Consider the following 19,324-nt stretch of genomic DNA (forward strand, 5'->3'; position numbering starts at 1 on the left):
TTCCCAAACAAACAGGCCAGAGCTTGGTGATTGAATTTATTATTTAAACCCCAATTTACCAAATTACACTTAACCCAAACCCTAAATCAAGATACAGCATTTTAAAAGAAAAAAGCTTACCTTTTCCCCAAAAATTCCGCAACTTTGATAGTATCCTGTCAAGATTGGCTCAGCTGTTGCTTCGTTTCACCCGATTTATGAGTTCTCCTCTCCCTTTTTTCCTTTGTTTTTTCTCTTTCGTTTCTATCGCTTCCGTTTTGTCTGAAGGCTGTTTGTTTCTGTGTTTATTGTGTTCTGCCTTATAGAGAAAATGATAAGTTAAAACACGATGAAAGAAACGGCGTCGTTTTGCCAAAATTTTAAGACACCATTCCGGCGTTTGTTAGGAAAACGCCACTATTTCTTGTATATTTGCGGCGTTTCCAAAAAACGCCACTAAAAATTGAATTTAGAATCTGAAACGGCGCCGTTTAATAAAGCTTTAATGCATATTTCAAACTATTTTTAACTTATTAAACTTAATTCTATTTAAAATAATATTTAAATGACAAAAACATTAATATCAATTGGTACTTTAAATTGATTTTTTAAAACATTATTTCAAGAAATTAATCTAAACTAACCTAAAACCTTTATCCAACCCCTGAAACCCTAAACCATAAATTCTAAACCACTGTCCCTTAGCTCGTAACTCGTAACTCGTAACCCCTAAACCCCTAACCCTTATATCCCAAACCTTAAATTCATATATACCCCCTAATCCTTAAAATAGCACGGCCATCCAAAATAATCCCTAAATCTTTAATAATCATAAAATAGTTATAATTGATTAAACAATAATTAATAGTAAAAACTTTTAATTTGTAATATTACATTTATAATATTTATTTTTTGTATAAAGTTTGAAATTTATAATATTTAATTTTATTGATAAATAAATAAATTTAAACTATATACTCATAATTTCAATATATTAAATTTATTATTATATATTGTAGAAGTATATAAGAACATATTTGATATAAAAATTAATAAAACTAATTAATCTAATAACTTAAACTCTAACATAACCGTTGAAACCCTAAACCCCAAATCCATAACCCCCTAACCCCTTACCCCTAAATCCCCTAACCCCTAAACATCAAATTTTCAATTACACAAACAAACGGTGACGTTTTCACAAAATTGTAGACATATTTGCGGCGTTTTCCCGAAAAACGCCAGTAATAGAGTACATCATTCAACTGAAACGACGCCGTTCTGATAGAGTATCAAGAATATTAGCGGCGCTTACCTATAAAACGCCACAATAGAAACTGATTCCCTAACACGTAACGACGTCGTATATTGCAATATTTGTGGCGTTTTTTACTACAACGCCGGTAAAGGCTACCTTTTGCGGCGTTTTTCTATAGAAACGCCGCTAAATTTCTCTTTTTTTTATGGATCTTACATTTAAATAATTAATTACCTATTTATTTAAAAAATACATAATTACCTACTTATTTATTTGTTTATTTATTTATACCAAGATTATTTTGGTCCTATATATACAAATTAAATAGTTAATTATAACTATATATATCCATATATATCAAAAATATCAAATCGCCGTTAAATATTTCAGTTAAATGTTTTTAAATATACAACGATACTATATATTATTAGTTAATTGTATCATTTAACAATCTTCAAATTATAAATTAACATGCATCCATAAAATGATCATCTAACTACCACGCACCTATTATATCTATTAATAATTATAATATAAACTATACTAAACTTCATTAATATATATATTAATTAAATTTATTGATCATCTGGATTTATTTTACAAATATATATATTTATCGTAAAAATTAATCAATCTAATATTAACCTCTTAAGAAACCCTATCATGACCCTGACCAAACCCAAAAAATTCCCTAAATTTATATTAATAATCACAAATTAATATAGTGAAAATCTATTAAACATGCAAGTTAATTATATATATAGTAGTTTAAAATGTTGTGTACAAATTAGTTGAAATATGCTAGCAATATTATCTTTATCATGACAAAAATTTCCGTATGGATCTAAATATAAGTTTTTATCATTTTTGAACTTAAGTATCGATATTTTTGCATCTGGTATATTGCTACTAATTAACCATATATATAGCCATGCATATATATATATCAAAACAATCAAATGGTTATAAGGGCTGGTTAATTAATGTTTTTAAATATACAAGATAATTATCATTTAACAAGTCTCAAATTATAAATTATCAATCGACATGCATAAAGTGATCATGATCTACCTATTATAATATTCAATATATTTGAAATTTATTCTGGAATATCTATTTTACATATAAGAATGTATATATTCACCATAAAAAATAATAAACAAATCTAATTAATTAAACCCTAATTAACATGCATGACCGTTGAAATTAACCCTAAATCTCAAACCCTTAAACCTCTAACCCCTAAATTAACCTTAAATCCCAATTACCTTAAATCTATACCCCGTACTCCTTAAAATACCGTCCATAAAAAAATTCACTAAATGTTTAATATATATATTAATCATAAAATATAGTCAATAATTAATTGTTAATATATATATTTTGTATAAATTAGTCGAACAATATATATATACTACCAAAATTTATTACTCTTATAAAAAGTTAATTCTATTTTTAATTTATTCTTTACATTAATGCAACAATTTAAGTTTTATTATATTTTATTTTATTCATAATTTAATATATTTTCTCTCGTAAAGTAGTAATTTAAATCAACTGTTATAAATAGTTCGCACGATATATATATACGACTTCTCTTTAATAAAAACTTTTTATATTAATCAATATTATTTGTTAATTATAATTTAAATGTAAATTGTCCCACTATATAATAAATAGAACAAAATATTAATTATTTCAACTTATAAGATTTTTGTTACTATTAGCGGCGCCTCGGTAAAAACGCCGCTAAAGGTCAATACATTAGCGGCGCTTAGATACAAATGCCGCTGAAGACAAGAGAATTAGTGGCGCTCAGTTAAAAACGCCGCTAAAGATCCGAGTATTAGCGGCGCTTGTATAAAAACGCCGCTAAAGATCCGAGCACTAGCGGCGCATAGACAAAAACGCCGCTAAAGATTCGAGCATTAGCGGCGCCTACACGAAAACGCCGCTAAAGACTCGAGCATTAGCGGCGCATAGACAAAAACGCCGCTAAAGATCCGAGCATTAGCGGCGCCTACACGAAAACGCCGCTAAAGACTCGAGCATTAGCGGCGCCTAGACAAAAATGCCGCTAAAGATCTGAGCATTAGCGGCGCTTACACAAAAACGCCGCTAAAGGTTTAAAAATTGCAAAAACGACGCCGTTGGTCTTAGGTTTTTTGTGGCGCTTTATGTAAAACGCCGCTAATTCCTATTTTTAGCGGCGCTTCCGGATAATCGCCGCTGAAGCTCTACCTTTAGCGGCTATTTGGATAAATCGCCGCTAATGCTCGATTTTTTGTGGCGCTTTTGTTCCAAACGCCGCAAAAAGTGCCGCTAAAAGCCTATTCTGGTGTAGTGTATAACATTATATGAATTTTGTACAATGAGATAACTGATTTTTAGTATAAAGAGGTCAGAACTATCGAGTAGAGAAACAGGGGAGACTTTAACTAATAAACTGTACTAATTGGCTAACCCAAAAATTCTGAAAATTTTATAGTAAGAAGATATTTGAGTCTATTTTCAGGGAAAATTTATGGATCTAAATTTTGAGTTTTGTAACTCATGTTATAATTAAATTAGTGACTGTCGCGCGAGTGGATAACTTTACTGTAAATAGTGATATAAGTTATTTTTTATTTGTTTAAGTATTCGGAAAATTTTTAGTGTTTCTAGTTTGGACCCAAATCATTTTCGTTGTTTGTTTTAAGGTCTCGAGGGTCATTTTTAGGGACATATTGATTGAACATGAATAAATTAATTTTAAAGGTAAATTTTTATGCTCCGAATTGGTAAGTTAAATCAGATAATTCCTCGTGCTCGACTCCGGCAATGGTCTCGGGTAAGGGGTGTTACAATGGCTGTGTGCCCTATTTCGAATACCCACACGGGCGTGTGTTCCCTGCACCATGGAAAATTTTGAGGTTTTGTAAAAAAAAATCTTTGAGTACCCGGTTTAGTCTTGACTTGTTTCTAATGTATGTTTTGGGCCTCGAGGGCTCATATAAGGGACTTTACGAATAATATCTGACATGAATGTTAAATAATATGAAATGTCTATATTTGATCGGTTTATTTCGTTAATGCTCTATAACCCTGTTCTGGCGACGAATATGGGTTAGGGGTGTTTCATAAAGAAACTCAATAAAACTCTGAAAGAAATTAAATGGAGATCTTCGATCTTGAGGGAGATCTGCTTCTGAGTTGATTCCAATGGTGTTGTCCGAGTGTTTTCTTCGATCTTCTCTGAGTGCCCCAATTAGGTCTTCTTCTAATTGGTATTTATAGACTTTAGAATGCTCAGAAAGCCTAAAAATTGAGTTTTTCGCGTATCTGGGAAGCAGGGTGCGATATCGAGACGGGCTGGCAAATGGGCATGTGGCTAGCCCATGTGTCTCACACGGGCGTGTGCCCAGGCCGTGTGGATCCTAGAAATAGCTCTATTCGTCTGATTTTGGCTCATTTTTTGCTCATTTCGCTCCCAAATGCTCTCCTAAGTATAGAAACATGAAGTTAAAAGATTAAAAGCATCAAATTCACTAATTTACATAATTAATCATCTAAAATTGCATTAAGAATGTGATTAAAATATGTTACTTTTACAACTCATCATTAACTCAAGTTAGATATTAAGTGCATCTAAATTATCACTTGTACGATATAGATTTTCTGAGAAAGACATATGCTCTAAGGAAAAATAGAGAGTAATATCGTAACGTGTTTCATATGACATTTGCATTATTTGACCAATATGGTTAACTAAAGAATTGTTCATGTTTTATATCTATAATATATTAAATTTTGTATTCACAATTGTGTCGTCAATATAAAACACAATTGGTCGACCAATGAATACGACTAAAGATACACTAAAATGATCTTTCCATTCTTGAAAAAGACATACAATGCTCGAGTCTCTCTAAATGATTGTAGAATTTAGGCAATGAAATTGTAGACAACTTCCATCACATTATGTTTGTTTTTAACCAGTGAAATAAGATTGGTTTCGCATCGAACGATTTTGTAAGTCCATTAATTTAATTCCACATTTATTTTTTTGTGTAATAAATTATTAAACATGATAATCTTCATTATATGAATAATTAATAATAATAATAAAATCAGATAACATAGATAAAATGAAAAGATATAATAATTAATTATATAATTAATTGCCTGCCATATTAGTTCATAGATTAGTTTATTTCTCAACGTAGACCAAAGAGTTGGTGGCCTTACATCAGGATGACCAGAATTAAATTTCTACTAAGGTAGCAGAAATTTTTTTGCATCGATTTTAAAAATCAGAGAAACACGAACTTAAAAGAATAAGTTAACACGAAAAGCATAAAGTAGAACAAAAAATATATAATGCAGTAAAATAGTAACATAAGCAGCAGCCATGCTATAGTTTAGTAGTATAAATTGTTAGGAATACAAAACAACGGAACACCATTCAAAATATTTGGCTAGAAAATTGGCTACTATATCTCTGTTGACTTCAAATTCGACATCTATAGTATATAATATTATTTTGAATATATTATGTAGCAAGGAAAAGGAGTATAATATTACTCTTGTCCGTTGTATTTTGGGAATTCCACAAAACCTACTCATCAAGTCAGTCCCCTGCACGTGCTGTTGAATTGCTATTATACGGAGCCAGCCATCATACTAAAACGTCAAACGAGTTCATGAAAGTATCAACACGATCATAATATGAGAGATTATATAATAATGTGATTACGGCGATAAAATATTTATAATATGAAATCTGAATATAGATTTATTTAAATATAAAATAATTTAACAATTAAAAGAATTTAATTCAAAATAATCCACATCGACTTAATTCATAAATTGGTTTATGAGCCAGTTGCGGACCAATCCAAGTTTGAATTAAATAATTTTAAATATATTTTAATTTAAATTAATTATAAAAATATTTATACATTAATATAAAATTATATATTTTAATATTTTAAATAATGAAATTACCTCAAGTTACCATAAAAAATTACCTTAAGTCCGAATTATAGATATTGTCTTGATCAATTTCGTTGACTAATACATGCACTTATGAATCCAAATCAATTATATTTTCTTTTCCACAGTAAGTAGAGAAATTGCAGGAAACATCTGCTTTAAAATATTGAAATAATTATTTTTTGGGTGAAATGAAATAAAAATTTTAATCAGCAAGAGTAGGCTAACCACTCACAATCACTGATATATATATATATTTATATTATCTAATTAAATAAATGGCAGATGTCACGTTTGAAATTAAATTTGGACTAACCTATAAGCAAAATTGACTTCTACATTACTATATTACACTGAAGCCTGAAATCACGTTGTTTTAGGAATAAATAAAGAAGAAAACTACGTTCTGAAAACGCAATCTTCAACACCTATAAGAAATTTTAACCTAGATAATAATATTTAAAATATTTCAGCTCGTAAAAAAATTGTTAAAAATCAATTATAATTAGAGATAATATTTGATGTATCATTAAATCGTTGATGCATATTAATAAATCACATTAAATCATCTTATCAATAAGTAAAATAATAAAATCTTTCAATACTTATAAAATTAAGTTATATTTTTTTTAAATGTGTTATTATCACAATTTAAATTAAATTATAATTATTTTAAATGTATAATAATTATCACAAAATTTTATGTAATTTTTAATTAATATTTTTAAATTAAATATTATAATTATTTTAAAAAATAAATTTAGTAATACAATGAAAAATTATATATTATTGATTATAGATAGATAATTATATTAAAATATTGATATAATATTTTTTTTAAATATTAATAATTTGTGCAATAAAAATTGCAATAAATTATTAAAATTTTGATAATTTACTGTGGGCTGTATATCTAAGAATCTTTCAAACTAATGGCTTTCCTTAATAAAAAAAAAGAAAAGAAATCAAATGTATTGCAATTTTCTATTCAATTTTGGTGAGAGGAGTCGGATTGGACTGAGAATATATTTTCTGTAACAATCTTTCAAGGTAAACGACCCAAGCCAATTTGTCTGGATCTGCTGTCATGTAATATGTAATGACAGGCAAGTTCTTTCTATAAATTCACAAAATGAAGGGCATTTAGCAATAAGCTTGTTTCTCTCTTCAATATTAATCTGGTCTTTGCTTTCCAGTTATGGAGCTTCAACTCCCTTCATTCCAGGTCCTCCTCAGCATCCTCCTTGTTTCCTTCTTCATATTCAGAAGTTTAAAGAAATCAAAACCCAAAAATCCCGACCTTAAGCCAATTCCAGGGCCGAGAAAATACCCGGTGATCGGGAATTTGCACCAAATCGCTAGCCCATCACCCCACAAGACCTTGAGAGACTTGGCCCTGAAACATGGACCACTGATGCATCTCCAGCTGGGGGAGATATCGACGGTGATAGTATCTTCACCGGAAGTGGCTAAAGAGGTGACGAAAACCCACGACATTAACTTCTCGTACAGGCCAGCCATGGAAGTTCCCAGGGTCTACACCTACGATTTCACCAACATCGCCTTTGCACCCTACGGGAACTACTGGAGATACCTTCGCAAACTGTGCAACACGGAGCTGTTGACCGCCTCGAGGGTCCAGTCCTTTCGGTCTATAAGAGAAGCAGAGGTTTTAAATCTGGTGAAAACGATACATGAGAGCAAGGGGGAGGCGGTGAACCTTAGCGACATGATTTTCTCAATGACATATGGGATAGTTGCCAGAGCGGCCTTTGGGAAAAAATGCAAGGATCAACAGACTTACATTGACAGCATAACCGAACTCACAAAGTTGCTTTCTGGCTTCAGTTTGTCTGATTTTTATCCTTCCATTAAACCGCTTCAGCTTTTTAGTGGTATGAAGACCAAAGTTGAGAAGATGCATAAGGAGAATGATAAGATCATCGCGAACATCATTGCGGAACATAGAGAGAGAAGGGTCAGAGAAAAGAGCGGACAAGCAGAAGCTGAACAAGAAGATCTCGTTGATGTGCTCTTAAGGATTCAGGAGGAGAATGAATTCCCCTTGGCTGACAAGAACATCAAATCAGTCATTGTGGTATGTTACTAACCCTTTGTTTTTACTTGTCTGACCTTTTACCTTGTCTTCTTCTTCTTCTTCATACGTCCTTATTTTCCATTGAAAATTTTATGCTTGCCTTTCAGGACGTTTTTGGTGCGGGAAGTGAAACATCATCCACAACCGTGGAGTGGGCACTGTCCGAAATGATAAAAAATCCATGGGTGATGAAAGAGGCCCAAGCTGAAGTAAGGCGAGTTTTCGGACCAAAAGGAAACGTTGACGAAACAGGCCTTCACGAACTCAAATACTTGAAAGCAGTCATTAGGGAAACCTTCCGAATCCGCCCATCCGTGCCATTGTTGCTCCCAAGAGAATGTCACCAAGCTTGCGAAATTAATGGCTACCATGTCCCGGAAAAAACCAGAGTCCTCATTAACGCATGGGCCCTCGGAAGAGACCCTAATTACTGGAACGAACCCGACAAATTTAACCCTGAAAGGTTCCTCAACGGTACAGTCGATTACACGGGAACAAATTACGAGTTCATCCCATTTGGGGCTGGAAGAAGGATGTGCCCAGGGATCACCTTTGCCACACCCAACCTCGAGCTGCCTTTGGCCCAGCTGTTGTTCCATTTTGACTGGAAGCTACCTAATGGAATGAAAGGGGAAGATCTTGATATGAGTGAGGTGTTTGGCATGACTGTCAAGAGGAAAACTGACCTGGTTCTTATTCCAACTCCATATCATGGATCTAAAATTGTTCATTAGAACCACAAAGATCATTTGGTTGGTTTCCTCTCAGTATCATATTAATAGTACTTGTTCCTGTCATGTCTTTGGTAAAACACAATAAGCTTACGCCGCCTATTTCTTTTTGTTAATGTTAATGAAACATGGAATAACCGGAGTTGAACCGGTGCTTGGCCCTACTTTTGATTTTTTGATATTAAATTAAGCTTGTAACTATTGCATTATTTAAATTATAATATTATAAAACCTAAGTTGTAATCTATTGAAAGGGTATTTAGAAATAAATCAATTTTAATATTTATAAAATATCAATGTTATAATATTTTATTAATTAAAATTGAAGTACTTTGCTTTAGGTATTAACTTGAATTTGTTTTCAATTAAAGTGAATGATATTTATAAAAATATTTTTTTTTCAAATTAATTAATCAACAATTTTAATTATAAATTTTATTACTATCTTCTATTATTAATGGGAGTGATTCACTTGCATTGATGTGAAACTAAATTTGTTTTATATATTTTCGTAACTTTGTATACGATCAATATTTTAACAATTCAATGACCATATTTCATGCTCTATTCATGTAGATCATACATATTAAGTTTAGCGTAAATTAAAATGTACCAATCCCATTTTAGTCAAAGTCGAAAAATGCGATTTCAAACCCAATTTCGTAAACCGAGTTAATAAAATTATGAATAAAAGAATTTATGCATTTAATATAAAAACATATTAGTAGACGGTCGAGTAATTTAATCGAGAAAATCATTAATTATAGTACAACAACTAAATTGTAAAGGGCAATCGCTGTTAAGTTTTAAGTTAGAATGTAACACCCTATACCCGGCCTAATCGCCAAGCACGAATATCAGGATGTCACACCACCGTCACGCATCACACACATTATAAAATGTCACATTAATAGGCAATCATCCTCTTTATTAGCGTTCTTACAAATTTTTAAGTCAAGCATATATTAATTTTCATTAAAACATGTCAAACATACTTCAAACAAACTTATAATATCAATTAAACTTGCATTAGAGCCACTTACCAAAATTCCAAAACAAGTTACACAAATATTGATACTGAAATAGATGTATCTATATTTCTCTTATATGGTATCGATACCGATTGGAAAATCGATACCAAAACAGCATTTTGTTTCTCATCTAAAAGTCAAACACAGAATTTATTGGTACCTTTATTAAATTATTGATTATTTTAACCTCAGCATCGATACTCGTGGTAAGGTATCGATACCAAATTACAATACTAACTTCTTGCACATTGAAATATCACAGAGGTATCGTTTTTATAACTCGAATATCGATGCCTCTACTCCAGAACACAAAAATACAACACATCCAAGCATTTAATCCATTCCAACAAATTTATAATCAACATGCATCATTTACCTCTTTAAACCTGTGAAAAATAGAACGTTGATAATGACAATGAATCGCAAAGAAAAGAGAGAACAAAATAAAGAACATAGATTTTTATGTGGAAAACCTTTTGAGAAAAAAACCACGGGCAGAGGAGAAGATAAGTCACTATGTCGAATTCGAATGATTACAAGAAGAGTAGACTATGTCTATTTATAGGCTTGTAAAACTATATTCTAATAGAAGGAGTGTAGTAAGGTTGAAACACCTTATTCTAATCAATACCAAATAGATGAAGTGTAATAAGGTTGAAAAACCTTATTCTAAAATAAAATAAAATAATTGTAGTTCTATATGAATTTTACTTTTATTTTATTTTACCATTGTATTTTATTTTAACAAGGATTTGGGTCACTCAATTCTAACAATATCCACCTTGACACGAATTCTCAATGAATATATTCTTCACCATGAACTCTCAACAAACAAGTTTTCCACCTCTTCCATGAAACCCCTTAAGGGGCATTTTTCAACAATGAACGCCAACCAAGTCTAAGGAATGCTCAAACTTGGTTATGGGAAGTGACTTAGTCATCATATCTACAAGATTTACATGAGTACTAATTTTGCTCACAACAATATCACCACGAACAATAATATCATGAACAAAATGATACCGAACATAAATTTGCTTTGTTCTCTCATGAAACATTTGATCTTTTGTAAGAAAGATGACACTTTGACTATCATAAAATACTGTACTAATTTGATGGTTTTCATTGAGTTCACTAAAGAATCCTTTCAACCAAATGACATCTTTACAAGCCTCAATAATCTCCATGTACTCAGCTTCAGTGGTAGACAAAGAGATTGTAGTTTGCAAAGTGGTTTTCCAACTAATTGCACAACCTCTGATTGTAAAAACATAACCTGTCAGAGATCTTCTTCTATCAAGGTCTCTAGTAAAATCAACATCGACATGCCCAATGACTCCATCTCTAGTTCTTTCACACTGTAAGCAAAAATCAATAGTACCTCATAAGTATCTTAAAATCCACTGAACTACTTTTCAGTGTTCTTTACCGGGATTCACCATGTATCTACTAACTTCACTGACTGCATATGATAAATCTGGACGTGAATAAACCATAGCATATATGAGAGATCCTACTGCATTAGAATATAGAACATGTGACATGTACTCAATCTCATCATCTGATTGTGGAGATAAAACCAATGAAAGTCTAAAATGGGCTGCTAAAGGAGTACTAACAGGCTTAGCACTCTGCATATTGAACCTGCAAAGAACTTTCCCAATGTATCCCTTTTGACTTAGGTACAATTTACTTATTTTTCTATCTCTGAGAATCTCCATACCAAGTATTTTCTTTGCTGGTCCCAAATCTTTCATCTCAAATTCTTCACTAAGCTGGCCTTTGACATTTCTTATCTCCCATTTATCTTTCACTACTATCAACATATCATCAACATAGAGGAGTGGATACACAAAAAAACCATCACTGTTTTTCTTAAAGTAAACATAACTGACAAAAATACTTCTTTTGAAATCATGAGAAGTCATAAAGGAATCAAACCTTTTGTACCACTATCTTAGTGACTGTTTCAAACCGTAAAAGGGACTTTTTCAGCAAGCAAACATAGCCCTCTTTCTCTGAAACTATAAAACTCCCTGGTTGTTGCATGTAAATATCCTCCTTAAGTCCTCCATGCAAAAATGCAGTTTTTACATCTAACTACTCAAGCTCCAAATCATGCATGGCCACAATACCAACCAAAGCTCGAATCGAACTATGCTTCACAATTGGGGAGAACACATCTTTGAAGTCCACTCCTGGAATTTAACTATAACACTTTTGCAACAAACTTTACTTTATATCTCGGTTCTTCAACTCTTGGAGTCCATTCTTTCTTTTTAAACACTCATTTATAATGAACAACCTTTTTACCTTTAGGACGTTTCAGAAGATCCCATGTTCTATTTTTGTGGAGTGATTCCATCTCCTCTTGCATAGAAAACATCCACTTTTCCGAGTCTTCACAGCTAACCGCCTTAGAATAATTTGTTGGCTCTTGGTTTGCATCTATATCTTCAGCCACATTTAAAGCATAAGTAACTAGATTAGCCTCAGTATATTTCTTTAGAGGTTTAATCTCTCTTCTAGTTCTATTTTTGGCGATAGAGTATTGTGGTGAAGAACTAACTCTATTCTAAATTTCTGTACTGGCTTGAAGGGTCAACTCTATTGTAGATTCTGGATTAATCTGATGTTTCGCCTACTTTTGTTGTTCTTTATTGGAAGAGCCTTTAAGAGATAAGTTAAGTAGCATAATAGTTTCATCAAAAACAACATCTTTACTAATCACAACTTTTCTATTTTCAGGACACCATAACTTATCCCCTTTTACACTAGTCTTATAAGCAGGAAAAATACATTTAATAGATCTTGGTTCTAATTTTCCATTATCAACATGAGCATACGCACGACACCCATATATCTTTAAATCAAAATAATTAGCAGGATTACCAAACTATACCTTTTGTGGAGTCTTTTTCTCAATGGCAACGATGGAGATCAATTGATCAAAAAGCATGCAGTAGAGGCTACTTCGGCCTAAAATGACTTTGGTAAGTTGGCATTCAACAACATACATCGAACATTCTCTATAATCATTTTGTTCATTCATTCTACAATGCCGTTTTGTTGTAAAGTATGACGAACTGTCAAGTGTCTCAAAATCCCTTCTGACTTGCACAGTTCATTAAACTCATTAGAATAGAACTCTAAGCTATTGTCTGTACGGAGGTGATTTATTTATTTTCCTATTTGTTTTTCAACCATAGATTTCCAAGACTTAAATACAGAAAACACATCACTTTTTTGCTTCAAGAAAAATGCCCAAACTTTTCTAGAAAAATCATCAATAAGTGTTAACATATAATTAGCTTCACCTCTCGAAGGCACTCTGGATGGCCCCAACAGATCAGAATGAATATACTCCAATGTTCCCTTTGTGTTATGGATTTCTTTGGTGAATCAAACTCTCTTTTGCTTCCCAAAAACACAGTGCTCAGAAAACTTCAGTTTGTAAATTCCTTGCTCATCAAGAAGTCATCTTTTGCTCAAATTTTCCATGCCATTCTCACTCATATGCCCTAGGCGCATATGCCAAAGTCCAGTAATATCATCATCTGATAAGGAAGAGGAAGCGATAACTACATCACTAGTAACCATAGAACCTTGTAAAACATATAACTTGACAGTCTTTCTCTGCCCTTTCATCACAACAAGGGAACCTTTGGAAATCTTCAAAGCCCCACTTTTAGATGTGTATTTGTATCCTTTTGAATCAAAAGTACTCAACAAAATCAAATTTCTCTTCAATTATAAAACATGTCTCACGTCATTAAGTTTTTTGATAACTCCGTCAAACATATTAACTTTAATCATTCCAACACCTAAGATTTTACACAAAGCATTATTTCCCATCAAAACAACACCTTCAGACACTGTTTCGTAAGTTGTAAACCAATCCAGATTGGGACTCATGTAGAAGGTACAACCCAAATCAAGGATCCACTTCTCACTCACTTTATCATTGTTAATAGAAGCGACTAGAAGTTCACCATCGTTGTATTCTTCTACAACATTAGTTTTACCAAATTTTTTTTATTTTTTTCCCTTTTGATTCACAACCTCCCTTTTGATCTTGTTCTGTAATTTATAGCATTCAGATTTAATGTACCCATTCTTCTTACAGAAGTTACAAGTTTTACCTTTGTTTGAAGACTTCGATCTACCCTTAGATTTACCATAAGGATTTCGTTCCTGTATCCTTTCACGATCATCATCAACATTTCGATCTTGTCTTCCACGAACAATAAGACCCTCTTCCTGAGAGTCGGGTTTAACCATAAGATGCTTTATCTTATCATACGAGGTTAAAGAATCTTAAACCTCATCAACTGTAAGAGACTCGCGAATATATAATCGTGTCTCTAAAGGTTGAATAAAATAGGGGCAACGAAAAAAAGTATAATAAACTGAACCTCTATGGCCTTCAAATCTGAGAGAATTTCTTTAAACACTATTAAGTGTTCATGCACAGACACACCTTCCACAAAAAGTTTATCAAGTTCCACAAATCAAATCTCCCAAAAAAATGCAAAATTGAAAATAACCTAGAGCCTAAGAAAAGGGAAAAAATAAAAACTGAAATTACAAAAAAAAATTATAAGGTATGAAAAGTTGTCCATAACAAGTGTTAAATAAGCTTATTTATAGAGTTAGGTTTGTCGTCATCCTCAACCCTAGGTCATCTGACACTCGTGTTTAATATTTTATTGTGTAGACCAAAATGCCCCAAGCTCGTAAGTATTTCTCGTATAGGACCGATGCCGTGACACCCTAGTGCTTGTGTCGCAACATTGAAGGTAGTATGCTCGTACTTAGGGTAGCTTTAGGGGTGTGTCACGACATCCCTTGGTTGTGTCGTGACACTGAAGGCAGTCTTGGAATGGTTGCTCTCTACTCTCTATGTTGAGACACCAAACTCCCCGTGTTGCAACACAACACCCAATATTGAGTTGGTATGCCTTTTAATTTTCTCCTACATACTCACAAAGTATATTAGCTCACCCTAAGGCCTCATTCGGCCCCTAAGGTCAATAAAAGACTCAAATTACACATTTTATTGAATGTAAATGAAATTCTAAAAACTCAACTAAAACATGATAAAATGCTTGTATTCAAGCTCCTTAAATGCAAAAGCTAGTTTAATCTGCTACATCCAATTACGACAAATCAGTCATGCATATACAGTAATAATTCAGACATTCAAATAATGAATTCCAATACTCATGTTATTAGGTTTCAATTGAGATAAATAAAACTCTAAAAACAGTTCGACGACTATTCAGGGACTAAACTAAGAAAATCATAAAATTCTGGCTAGAACTATGAAACAGGGGTCACACAGCCGTGTAACAAACTGTGTCCTTGTGGAAATTACAAAATTAAGCTACAGGGGAGACACGTCTATGTGGCAGGCCGTGTGAGATTCAAACTATCCTTGGATTCCAAAGGCATATGGCTATGTGAGGGGCCATGTGGTCCACCCGTGTGGCCCTAATCCTAGGCACAGTTTGCCCTGACTCGCTTGTAAAAGAACACACACCTTCCACCGGAAGCCCGAACAAAATCCCTCACATTCAAATATGATCGATGCACCTGACATAGGTCCTTCAAACAACATTTATACTCGAGTTACTGATTGGTTTCTAGATTCATCAAAATTATCGAAAGATTTGAAAAAAACGAGAAAGATTGTGTAATCAGATTATAAGTTTAATGTGGATAAGAGTTTTACAAAAAATAGAGTTTAAACATCGGGATTGAGATGTACTTCCCAAACTTAGATGAAAAGAATCAGATGCTATCAATGGTGTAATCGACAATTGGTAGGGAAAATGATTTAGTCGAGAATTGATTGTGATGCAGGAAGCAAAAATAATTTCAACAATGGAGAGAAAATATTATAAAAAGAGAAAGATGAAAAAGAAAAGGAGAAGGAAAAGGGAAAAGACTACAAAAATTTTGTTTGGTTAAGAAAAGGAAGTCAAAATTCAAATGTAATTAGGAAAAGGGCTAAATACTTAGAGCATGTTTGGTTGGGGAATAGGAATGCATTCCCCCTATTCCCTGGGCCCACCACCAAACAGACGTTTGCTTGGGTGTAATTCTATTACAGCCCTATTCCCTTCCGTGTCTATTACTGATATTGGCTGTAATAGCCATTCTGAGTTTGAAGCGGGGAATAGAGATTCCCCATCAATTCCCAATTTTATTTTCCTTTTTCTGCCCTCATCCTCTCCCGACGTTTTCCAATTTTTTCCCTTCCAGATTTCTACTTCTTCTTCTGGTACGGTACGTTTCTTTTCTTCTCACATTTCTTTTCTTTTCTCTATTTTCTTTTCTCCAGATTTCTACTTCTTCTTCCAAATTTTTTTCCCTGTTTTTCTTTTCTTTTCTTTTTTGTAAAATCGATTTTGATTTTGATTTTGTTTTTCTTTTGGTTTTGCTTGCGCTCAAATCTGGAATATTTCTTTTCTATAATGTTTTCATCGCTTTATAGCTTTGTTAATGTACTATATTTCATAATTTTTTTAGAACAAAAGTTCTTTTTTTGTTGTGTTCTTGAACAGTCCTTCAGGAAAGCTAGTTCAGATCGAGCACGCCTTGACAGCAGTAGGATCGGGTCAAAGATCTCTTGGAATCAAAGGTTTCGTTGTTTTCTTTTTAAAAAAGGGTTTTGGAATTTTAGAAGTAGTAAAAAAGTTACTGATGGTTTTGATTTTTATGCTAATAAATGGTTTTAAATTACAGCTGCTAATGGGGTAGTAAATGCTACTGAGAAGAAATTGCCTTCAATCTTGGTTGATGAAACCTCTGTGAGTATATTATTTAGTACCATACACTCACACTTTCTATCTGCATTTGAATTTCTAGATTTTCCCATGTTACATCGACCTCGGTGTCAATATGACCTTGGGTATTGGGTTTACCAAAAATTAAGGAATGGTTGAATGCACTCACTTCCTAGCAATAGAAACATGCAATGCTTGTACTTGCTTAATTACATTTAGCTTTTGTTTTGAGAAAATATGTGAGGCTCTACGTTATCATGTAAAAGATAACTGATAATTGATGATGCTTTAGTTTTCTTTTCCTGGTAGAATTAGTTAGTTCTTTTGAAGCAATTCAACTTTATAATGTATGAAGATTAAAAGCCTAGGGTATTCAATTTCTAGTTCCATGCTGATGATTTTTTGTTAATTACCACAAAATGTGGACATTTGATGTCTGATTTCAGGTTCAGAAAATACAGTGTCTGGCACCAAATATTGGAGTTGTTTACAGGTTTCTTTTCATTCTGCAATTATCTGGAAAGCTCGATTATTTTGTTCTTTTAGTTGGCGATATATTGGATCTGATTAACATGCATATTGCATTAAACTGCTTGAAAATCAAATATGCAATTATCTCTGTGTTTCGCCAATGTCTTGAGCAAGTACCAGTTCATGTGCATCTATGACATTGTTGACTTACCAAACAAGGAGTTCAAAAAGGAGCACTCTAAGTTACTAACTTCACGTTTCATAAATTGGTCTATCGTAGAATACTCATTTTCTAAATATCAACTATCGAGTACATGACCATTTTTTGTTTCATGGAATTTATTCCTTTTTTAAAAAGCTTTCATTCCTTTTCTTTTTGTTCTATGCCTTGATTGATATATGAAGAATTCATTTACTCATATCCTATTTGTCAGAGAATTTTTTATTTATGATCTTGCTGTCTTGTTATGGTTTTTTTTGTAAGGAAGCTCTGTAAGTTGTTAACCATTTAATATAGTTTTTTTTATGGTTTATTATTTTGTGCCACGCATTGCTATATCCAACAAAAGAAAGGAGACTGTGCTTTTGATTTTGAAAGACGGTTAGGCATGTAGAAAGGTGAAATGCGTTTCTTTCAAAATACGTAGGTTTGATTACTAGGCTACTAAGTAAGTAGCTCATCACCATTTCTATGTTTTAATACAGTTCTTTGCTGCTAATATAACTTCTATATTTATTGATATATAGATTCACATAAATCTTCATGTTGTTCTGCAGTGGTATGGGCCCTGATTTTCGAGTTTTGGTTCAGAAAAGTAGAAAGCAGGCAGAACAGTATCATAGATTGTATAAGGTATTGATGGCTCTTAATGACGCTTAGTTTACTTAATTTCTAACATATGTGCATCTGGGAAAAAATTATGTCAGATCAAATCATGGTATTGTAGCTTTGGTCTGTTCTATTGATCAAAGTTAATATTTTGGCCTTAATATTTTTGCATTATGTCGGAGCTGAAAGTGGAATATGAGAAGGGAACTTCAGAGAAAAATGGCAATGTTGTAGATCACTATTTTTTCACATGCCTTATGATCCATGGCCTTGCTGCTATGTTTTGAGTCCGTTTGAATTGGACCAAAAAAGTGGAAATGCTAAATTGTGCAATCCTCTTGCTTTGATGGTAAGTTTGATATATCTTTCTTTTTCTTTGTAGTGGTGTAAGGCCTTTTGATGTATCTCTACTAGTTGCTGGATACGATGACAATGGTCCACAATTGTATCAAGTATTTCTCATAGATAATAGTTGATTATATTTCTCACAGACCAAAAATAATGGTCTTCTTAACTGCTCCATTTTTTGGCATTATTTTTGTATCTCTTTTATATTATTAGGGTTTTGAATTTTTCTAAGCTCGGGTATATGTGCACAAGTCATAGAATTTTAAAATTTTTCCCTTGGATCATGTTTAGGACGTGAAAGCAATTGGATTAACACAGGGTGATGCGACTATGGAATCTTCCCCAGTTTCTCAAACAACAGATCTGAGGCCTACTTTTTCAGATAATGTACCTAATCTAGGTAATGGTGGAAATGTTTCGGCAATGAATGTGAATAATAAACTGCCCACATTATAGATTTGTAACATTCTATACCCGACTCTATTGTCGAATTCGAGTTACGGGATACCATTCTTGTTGTCGGAACAATTATGATCAATTTCAATTCAATTTAACAATTAGTACATATTATAAAGTTCAAAATATCATTTTGTCATGTTATACAATCGTATACGAGACTTGTACAAGTTTACGGAAGCTCAATAGATAATTTAAGATTGAATAAGGATCAAATTGTAAAAATTTTAAACTATCGAGTTGATGACATGATTTTGGGGGTTCTAGGTCGAGATGTAACTCATTAACTTGTCCTCATTGTGACATTGAGAGCTTGACATCATGATGCTTGTGCAAAGAATAAACAAACTGCACGCTA

General features: G+C 32.7%; 2 protein-coding genes across 2 annotated transcripts; both read left to right on the plus strand.

Annotated features, from left to right (window-relative positions):
* The first annotated feature begins 7,272 nt into the window (after nucleotides 1-7,272).
* Nucleotides 7,273-9,204, plus strand: LOC107897460 (cytochrome P450 71D10). The gene is made up of 2 exons (XM_016822931.2): nucleotides 7,273-8,309; nucleotides 8,417-9,204. The coding sequence occupies exons 1-2, from the start codon at nucleotides 7,410-7,412 to the stop codon at nucleotides 9,041-9,043; spliced, it is 1,527 nt and encodes a 508-aa protein (XP_016678420.2). The 5' UTR covers nucleotides 7,273-7,409; the 3' UTR covers nucleotides 9,044-9,204.
* A 6,631-nt stretch (nucleotides 9,205-15,835) lies between these two features.
* On the plus strand, nucleotides 15,836-18,859 carry LOC107958691 (proteasome subunit alpha type-2). Its single transcript, XM_016894530.2, has 7 exons — nucleotides 15,836-15,880; nucleotides 16,187-16,362; nucleotides 16,641-16,717; nucleotides 16,822-16,886; nucleotides 17,309-17,355; nucleotides 18,111-18,186; nucleotides 18,545-18,859. Exons 1-7 carry the CDS (start codon nucleotides 15,836-15,838, stop codon nucleotides 18,560-18,562), a joined length of 504 nt encoding a protein of 167 aa, XP_016750019.1. The 3' UTR covers nucleotides 18,563-18,859.
* Nucleotides 18,860-19,324: the final 465 nt, after the last annotated feature.

This window comes from Gossypium hirsutum, chromosome D13, assembly GCF_007990345.1.
Source record: "Gossypium hirsutum isolate 1008001.06 chromosome D13, Gossypium_hirsutum_v2.1, whole genome shotgun sequence".
NCBI lineage: Eukaryota > Viridiplantae > Streptophyta > Magnoliopsida > Malvales > Malvaceae > Gossypium > Gossypium hirsutum.

Excerpts from the sequence above, each read along its gene's own strand:
- LOC107897460 (XM_016822931.2), top strand. The coding sequence starts at position 7,410 with ATGGAGCTTCAACTCCCTTCATTCCAGGTCCTCCTCAGCATCCTCCTT. Across the intron at positions 8,310-8,416 it reads ACATCAAATCAGTCATTGTG|GACGTTTTTGGTGCGGGAAG; the intron begins GTATGTTACTAA and ends CTTGCCTTTCAG.
- LOC107958691 (XM_016894530.2), top strand. The coding sequence starts at position 15,836 with ATGTACTTCCCAAACTTAGATGAAAAGAATCAGATGCTATCAATG. Across the intron at positions 15,881-16,186 it reads AGAATCAGATGCTATCAATG|CCCTATTCCCTTCCGTGTCT; the intron begins GTGTAATCGACA and ends ATTCTATTACAG. Across the intron at positions 16,718-16,821 it reads AAGATCTCTTGGAATCAAAG|CTGCTAATGGGGTAGTAAAT; the intron begins GTTTCGTTGTTT and ends TTTAAATTACAG.